This window comes from Podarcis tiliguerta, assembly GCF_965153285.1.
Source record: "Podarcis tiliguerta genome assembly, chromosome: 16".
In the NCBI taxonomy this organism is placed as follows: Eukaryota; Metazoa; Chordata; class Lepidosauria; order Squamata; family Lacertidae; genus Podarcis; species Podarcis tiliguerta.
In genome coordinates, this window is record NC_139549.1 from 2,071,882 (window position 1) to 2,080,714 (window position 8,833).

An 8,833-nucleotide genomic window follows, 5' to 3' on the forward strand; every position below is an offset into this window, starting at 1 on the left:
AAGAAAGATTTGCTGCTGTGTTCAGGTCCTACTTGTGGGCTCTGCACTGGCATCTGATTGGCCACTGTGGAAACAGGAAACTGGACTGGAAAGGCCATTGGCCTGATGCAGCGACAGAGCACTTCCTATGTTCCTATTATAGCTAAGTTCAACTGTCACTCTCAGAAGCAGGGGCCAATCAGAGTTGGCAGTACTGGACTGGGTGGACCAATCACCAGTCAAAGGCAGCTTCCTATATTCTTGTTTCAAGAGCTCACAGCTTAGGAGTAGAACACATTTTTTTTTTGCATGTAGGAGATCCCTGGTCCAACCCCTGGGATCTCTGGTTCAAAAAATAAAAATTAAAAAATTGGGATTTTAGGTAATGGGAAAGAAAAAGAGACCCAGTCCAATTAAGCAGAACTGGACTAGAATGGATCAGACCTGGCATTATTAAATTCTAGTTCTGAATTCTAGAAATTGAAAGCTGAGGCAGTTAAGATGAAAGGCTTGTTCACATGTTACATTGAACACAGATACAAGCTGTCTCTACATGTTTACAATAGTGTGAAAGAGTGTAACTTGTTGAACAGCTCAATGAATTGTGTATGCAGAGACTGTGCACCCATTGCACATTGCATGTGAATAACCTATGAATGTACGGCTCATCTTGGTGCATACTTGTTTAGTCGTTTAGACGTGTCCTACTCTTTGTGACCCCATGGACCAGAGTAAGTCTTCCACTGCCTCCCGCAGCTTGGTCAAACTCATGTTCGGAGCATACAGAGGTACACAAACTGTACGCTTGTTGGAGGTTACATGTGAGTAACATAGAAGGGTGAAACTCAACTAGCTGTGTACAGAGGTACACCGGTGGTACGCTAGTTGAAAGCAACCAGCAATGTTTATCTTTCTATAAGCCAATTTGAGGTGGTGGTGGTGTTGTTTTTGCAATCAAACGTTGTACACATTTTATTCAATAAAATAATGAATAAGATAATAGCAGACAGGTGTACAGCTCACCTGGTTGGGTACAGAGGTTCACAGCCCTCGCTGAGTGCAAAGTGTAACTACTAAGATGTAAAACCTGTACTCAAGTATCGTAAGTGTTCCTCTAGTTGAATGTGCACCATCTGCTCCAGGTGAGATGCCTCTGTTGTTCCAGGGAAGCAGCCGAGCAAGTTTAAGGATGTGTGGGCTGTGAAGAGTAGCTTGTGTGGGCTGGAGGAGCACTTTGTTTAACTTGAGTGAATTAAGGAAAAAAAGAACTGTCTTTCTTGAAAGTGTGCTGAAGAATTAACTGATCTGGAAAGGTAATGTGTAACATGCTCGGGGATTAGGACGTGGGAAGACGAGAAGGGGAGAAATGGAATCCAGAGTCCTCTTCAGGCAACTGTAAGGATAGGAATGTGGAACATGGGCCTTTTCATTGGCTAATGGTAGAGGCACGCAGTAGTGGATTGGCCAGGGCTGGTGTAAGCAAATATTAGGAGTCTCCGTTTTTTCACTTACCTGAGCTAGAAGGCAGAAACTTCACCCATCTCCAGCCCTTGGTTGCAGTGACCTTTTAAGGATATTCAGTCAATGGAGGGGTTTTGTGCTACCTGCCAATCCTAGGGGGTTGATGTTGAGCATCACCAAAATGCTTGTAGAGCCAGGAGAGTCTTCAGGAGGCTCAGCTTCTAACACCATTTTTTCCTTACACCGGCAGCTCGTTCCTTCAAGGGCTTGACTACTGCAATTCATTCTAAGTGGGGACAACCCCTGGAGGCTACATGGAACTTTAAAATTACAGTACCTAAACCCCAGGTGGCGCTGTGGGTTCAAACACAGAGCTTAGGACTTGCTGATCAGAAGGTCGGCAGTTTGAATCCCCGTGATAGGGTAAGCTCCCGTTGCTCTGTCCCAGCTCCTGCCAACCTAGCAGTTCAAAAGCACACCAGTGCAAGTAGATAAATAGGTACCACTCCGGTGGGAAGATAAAGGGCGTTTCCGTGCTCTGCTCTGGTTCGCCAGAAGCGGCTTAGTCATGCTAGCCACATGACCCGGAAGCTGTAAGCTGGCTCCCTCGGCCAGTGAAGTGAGATGAGCGCCATAACCCCAGAGTCGGCCACGACTGGACCTAATGGTCAGGGGTCTCTTAACCTTTACCTTAAACCACCCCCCCTCACTCCCCAGGAAAGAGAAAGCATTCCAGGACAACAAAGACTGTGCTGCAACAAAAGCTTTAATGGAGCAGGGGAAAGAGCGATATGGGGAGAGGAGATGTTTGTATAACAACAGCATCGAATATAGTTTTACATGACACAACTAGCATGTGGTGAAGTACATTCTGTCCTGCCTTCCTTTAGAGGGAAGTTTTCCTGCAACTAGCACAAAAAAGCAAGCAGAGGGGGTGGAAAATAAATACCAGAGACAATGCAACATGTCTCAGTAAAAGTGCAATGTGTGAATGTCATGGTACAGATTTCAGAGGCATGGAGCAACTCACGGCTTCTGCTTGAAGCTGCAGCAGCTCAGCACTTGTGAAAGCTCAGGTCCTTAAATTCAGTTGCCGGTTTCGTTCACGGTCGTCAGATTCCCAGGTTGCCCCAGATCCCGATGGATAATCTACTTGAGTTTAGCAGGGATACCCGCAGATGCTTTGCCTGCGCTTTGACCCATAGCAGGATTTGCCCAGGTACCCACCTACAGAGCCCCCCAGTCCGTAGCGGGAAGAACCGTAGCCGTAGCCTCCGGAACCACCATACCCATAGCCACCGCCATAGCCACCGCCATAGCCACCGCCATACCCATAGCCGCTAGCACACGGGGAATAGGCTCCGATGGCCAACGGCTGGCAGCTGGAGGACAGGATGGGTCCTGGGATGGTCAACACAATTGGAGCTGGCTGGACTGTCACTTCGGATGGTGGGACCTGGCTTATACAGGACTGGGGGACACCGGGGACGACGCCAAGGCTGCTGGATGACATAGCGCCGCCACCGCCATAGCTGACGATGCCACCGCTGATGCCACCACCAACGCCACCACCGATGCTACCGATGCCACCGCCGATGCCACCGCCGATGCTACCGCCGATGCCACATTGTCCAATACCATGGGAAGGCCTGCTACATGGGATGGAGCACGATGACTGAGAGAAGAAAGACATGTCTGAAGAATATAGGTGAGCCTGGGGAACAACAGCAAGGAGAAAAGCAATTCATTAATTCGGAAGGAGGTGCAGAAAGGCCACGTAGCGTGGAGCAGGGCAGATTGAATCCACCACTTTTAAGTTTCTCACTTTCCCAATATAAATTCTAGTCCTCCCCAATTTCGCTGAAAGTTGTAGGTTATTTATTTATGTATTTATTTATGGCTGGCAAATCTTTAGCCTGACCCAACAAGGCAATTATTATGTTATCCACTCTTCTAGTATGGAAATTACATCCTACATTAACTATGACAATTTATCTCTACACAGCGATGTTATCTCAGAAAAATAAACAAGAGCATTAAAAAAAAAAAAAATTAATCATCAAAGCAACGATCTTTGGTTTCGAAAGCTTAGGAGGTGAGCCAGAATAGTTAATGAGTAAGCGCATACAATCTTAATTGTGAGACCTCAAGGGCAAAATTCTTAACTGATGTAAAACAACAGGCTGGTATGGAACATCTATTCACTGACACTAGGTGTGGCTTTGAGCTTCTTTGTCAAGAGATGGTAACACAGGAGCAAATTAACTCTCTCTCTCTCTCTCTCTCTCTCTCACACACACACACACACACACACGAGAAAGAGAGAGAGAGATCGTTCAAGTTCAATCTTCTCACTAGGCCAGATTTAATTTTTGAATAAAGTTTTGTTGTTGTTCATCTCCAACCCACAAGAAATCTACAAGCCTCCCAATAAAAAAGCAACAAATCACATTTTTTTTTTAAAAAAATTGAAACAATTTGGGATTCTTGTTATGGAGATAAGGAATGAGTTATGCCCATTGAGTATCCCCTGAGTAGTATTAATATTGCATACAGCCTACTGGGTCTATCTTAGCATGGTTTCTTCCGGTTGATGGACTATGTTCCAAGGGCTCGGCTTCTGTCATCTGAGAACTCTTTGAACTGGGGTGGGGTGAGTGGATTTCCTCTGGGACCTTCAACAGGCTCTATCACTCGTCTAAAAGCTATCCCTTAACTTATTACTGGACTGCAGGCATGGTGGAGAAGAAGAAGAAGAAGAAGAGTTTGGATTTGATATCCCGCCTTTCACTCCCCTTCAGGAGTCTCAAAGCGGCTAACATTCTCCTTTCCCTTCCTCCCCCACAACAAACACTCTGTGAGGTGAGTGGGGCTGAGAGACTTCCGAGAAGTGTGACTGGCCCAAGGTCACCCAGCAGCTGGATGTGGAGGAGCGGGGAATCGAACCCGGTTCCCCAGATTACGAGTCCACCACTCTTAACCACTACACCACACTGGCTCTCCATATGTTGGTCTCTGACGCCCATCCTTCCTGTCAATTGTTCATATGTTGGCTGGGGGCTGTTTGGAGTTGTAGTCTAACAATATCCGGAGGGCTACAGGTTCTCATACCTGGCATATGGACTCTCTCTCTCTCTCTCTCTCTCTCTCTCTCTCTCTCCTTTCTATATTTCTATCTATATCTAGCATCTATCTATCTATATTCTGAACTAAGCAAAGCTATCTTTCCCTTTCTCATAATTCTTTGCAGGTTCTCACCCCATCAGGAACCTTCAAATCCCTCTCAGCACTTCAAGCAACATTCAGTGGCAGCTTAAGAACCCAAGAAGAACTCTGCTGATGGATCAGGCCAAAGGCCCATCTAGTCCAGCTTCCTGCCCTCATATTGACCACCCAGAATGCAACCACCCTTTCCCCACTCACGGTCCCCAGAAATTGCTTTTCAGAGGCATATTGCCACCAACAGTAGAGGTAGAACATGGCCGCCATGGCTGGTAGCTGCTGATAGCTACATTCTCCATGGATTTACCTAATCCAAAAAGAACATAAGGACAGCCCTGGTGGATCTAGCCTGGCATCCTGTTCTCATAGTGGCCAACCAAGGTCCCAGGGAGAAGTCCACAAGCAGCACCTGCGTGCAAGCGCAGCTCTCCCCATTTGCCTTTCCAAGCACTCAGAGGCTTGCTTCCTCTGAGGCAGAACTTGAGAGAGACAGAGAGAGACAGATGGGGAGACTCTCAAGAATGTTCCTCTTACCCGGTTCTCTAGAGTGCAGAAATGAAGAGATGCGCTTGAGAGTTGCTGCTGAAGAGACTGTGGAGGAGCCTGGCCTTTTATACCTTTTTCCCAAGGCGCAGGCCACAGGATGAGAGGCGTACCGCCTTCCACTTTGAGATTTAATTATTTCTCAACAAGCATTTGATCTATTATCTCTATCTTTGCCCCAATTAATTGGACATATTTATTTTTTGCTTATTATGAAGTATGAGTCGTTCGCCTTCCTGGTATATCATAATCTCTCTCACTCGCTCTTCTTAAACTCCACCCTACATTTTATTTGTCATTTGCCCTTGGTAAAATTCCCATGACTAAAAAAACCAAAACAAAAACCCTAGTAAATAGGGCAGCAGTGTATCCCCACCCTTGTTGAGAGAGAGGCAAGTTGAATCAACTTGGTGGCATCTATCTGAACTGGATCTAAAACACATGTCCAAGCGGGAATGTCAACACCAGATTATGTCTTAGGCAACCATTTCTTCATTGGGCTAACTTCATATTCAGCAGGAAAGTGATGGGCAATAGGAGTTACCCCACCTTCCAGACCCATCACTGGCAGAGGAGAGAGGGGGGAGAAATTAGATTCATCTCTCAGTTACAGTGGTACCTCGGGTTACATATGCTTCAGGTTACAGACTCCGCTAACCCAGAAATAGTGCTTCACGTTAAGAACTTTGTTTCAGGATGAGAACAGAAATCGTGCTCCGGTGGCGCGGAAGCAGCAGGAGGCCCCATTAGCTAAAGTGGTGCTTCAGGTTAAGAACAGTTTCAGGTTAAGTACAGACCTCCGGAAAGAATTAAGTATTTAACCCAAGGTACCACTGTAATGGTAAACCAACCTAATCCACACTTTCCAAAAACAGTGTATGAACCAAAACACAGATGTCCTTTGAAAGAGTCATTGACTGATAACATTGAAGATTTAATTCCAATTCGAAACTTGCATTTCTTTATGTTTTGCAATGCAAGTCCACAGCCAAGTAATGTGTACCAAAATGCATATATCTGCAGAAAGTGTGAAAACAGGAAGCATGTATCAGTGGAGTGAGCGTACAAAAATGCACTATGGCTGAGAAATTCGCTTTGCAAATAATATATAGATATTAGGGGAAAGTGTGTCCAATCAACGTGTATATTATGAGAAATGTGCAGGAAAAAAATATTGCTGATGAACTTTCACGAGAACTTTTAAAAGGAAAAATAATAATTGCAAACCAATGCAGAAATGTGGAGAATTGAACTTAAGGCTAGGAAAGATGGAAAATGAAGAGAAAGCAAAATTGACTGATTTGCCCATCCCTAAAGCAGCTCCTTGGGCAGAGCAGCTGTTACTAGCAACAAAACTGCCAACAAAGTTAAGGTGCAATCTTCAGTATGGAAAGCCAATTTAATTTACACTGGTTTAAGCTGAGCTGCTATAAAGTGTGCTAGATACAAACTCCATTTAGGAATGGGGATATTGCTGACTGAGCTGGCCTAACCCTGGCAGAGGGGAAGCAAGCCTTCAAAACAGAGTATGGCTCACACCACCATTTTGGCCATGTATGTGGGAGTTTGAGTCCAGTAACAGTTGTCAAGATACAGTGCTGCTCATACCACTTGGGTTACAGACCCAGGCAAAAGTATTATCAAAGCACTTCTGGCCACCATACTGCAGATTGCTCAACTATATCTTAGGATAGTCTTCCCTTATCTGGACTTTAGATGTTGTTGAACTCACGGTGCCCATCAGCCTTCACTTGCATGGTCAATGGTGATGGAAAGGTGTGGTCCAGTAACATTTGAAGGACCACACTTTCCCCATCCCTGACATGGCCAATATGGAAGAAGACAGGCCAGTGTTCTGGTGTGATAGAAGACACCTTCTTTTGCTTAAGAGTAGGGAGATATATAAATTCAATAAATGGAAATGGAATGAGATAGCTAAGTGGTAGAGAAACAGCTTTGTACTCAGTCGTCCTTGATTTCAATCCCCAGCACCTCTGGGTAGGTGCTGGAATGACCCCTTCTCAAAACCTTGGAGACCCTCTGCCAGTCAGTGTATACGAAGGTAGATCTGACTTGTTATTAGGCAGATTCTTATCTTTCTGTTGAAACCAGCCCTAGTTAAGCAGGAGAACAGGCATAGCTCAGCTACACAGCCAATATCATCAGTGGTCAGGGAGAGTGTGAGTTGTAGACTGCGGAAGGCATCAAGCTGGGGAAGGTCAGTCTAGAGTGGGAAGCCTTTGACCCTACAGAGGTTTTTGGAGTCCACCATCCTTGACGATTGGCCATGCTGAGCAGCTGAGCCTGACAGAGTCTAACAACACCTGGAAGGTCATGAGGACCGGGATCTTCCTTGAGCAGGGGAACAACCATCACTCAGTGACAGAACACCTCTTTGGCATGCAGGATGTCCCAAATTCAACCATCAGCATCTCCAGCTGGGGCAAAGGTAAACTCCCTGCCTGAAACCTCAGAGAACCACTGCGTATCAGTGTGGACATTGCTGAGCAAGATAGAACAATGATGCACTATTGGGCCTTTGGTCAATGATCAGGGAGAGCAGGAGTCTAACAGCGCTGGAAGGGCACCAAGGTGGCAACCACTGAACTATTTATATATATTTTTAGAATATGAGAAGGGAAACTGAGCAAGGGCACTGTCAAATAACTGGCTCATTGTAAAAGCCTTGCCAAGGTTTCAACTATCCATGACATAGCCTCCCCATAGGTAAGCACGATTGGTTGGAGGTCTCACACTGACATCTTGTGTGTTTACATAGTTGATATTAGAGAGCTATACCTTGACAAAATGATCATGTTTAAGTTGTCTGCTAACAACCCTTCTGTGTTGGTTTAAATCAGGCATAGGCAAACTTGCCCCTCCAGATGTTTTGGGGCTACAATTCCCATCATCCCTGACCACTGTTCCTGTTATCTAGGGAAGATGGGAGTTGTAGTCCCAAAAACATCTGGAGGGCCGAGGATGAGGAAGCCTGGTTTAAATGCCTGGAAAGAGTCAGATCCCAAATGTTCCCTTGTCATCCTTTCAGAGTTGGACCTTTTGGGCTCTTTCCAATGGAAGGTGATATCTAAGTGGGCAGTGGTAAACAGCATAGCAGTTAGGTCTAAAAGGGCCAGAGTAGGGCATGGTTTCAACGATTGACCAATAATATTAGAAACAACTTTTTAAAAAATAAAAATTAAAATCTGATCTTATGGTGAGAAGCACTTCTTGCTCAAAACTTTTGGTCACCCATGAAACGTATCATAAAACCCAATGGGCCGGTCATACCTGATCAGCCTCTGCTCCACATCACTGTATGCAGGTCAGTTGTGTCAGAAGTTATGGAGGTGAGGAAACCGACACGGAGCTGTTTTCGAAAACAGGAGCCCTTAATTCATGGAACTCTTCGTTCCACCCAACGCCATGTGGGAAAAAGTCATTATCAGCCCACAAAAACCACTGGACTACCACCTGTTTACAACACAGGCCACTTTTACAAATGTTTCTAGAAGCGTTTCCTAACTCTCTTTGAATTTAATTCAAATCTCTTTGGATGCCACCGCAGTGAATTATTTGCTGCGATCGTGAGATAGATCTGGAATGTCTTAAGCAGGCATTCCCCCCC

At 45.4% G+C, this 8,833-nt stretch overlaps 1 protein-coding gene across 1 annotated transcript; it reads right to left on the reverse strand.

Annotated features, from left to right (window-relative positions):
- Window positions 1–2,188: 2,188 nt before the first annotated feature.
- LOC310666229 (uncharacterized protein) lies at window positions 2,189–5,340 on the reverse strand. The gene is made up of 2 exons (XM_083416927.1): window positions 5,197–5,340; window positions 2,189–3,154 (listed from the first exon to the last, which is right to left on the reverse strand). The coding sequence occupies exon 2, from the start codon at window positions 3,131–3,133 to the stop codon at window positions 2,600–2,602; it is 534 nt and encodes a 177-aa protein (XP_083273053.1). The 5' UTR covers window positions 3,134–3,154; window positions 5,197–5,340; the 3' UTR covers window positions 2,189–2,599.
- Window positions 5,341–8,833: the final 3,493 nt, after the last annotated feature.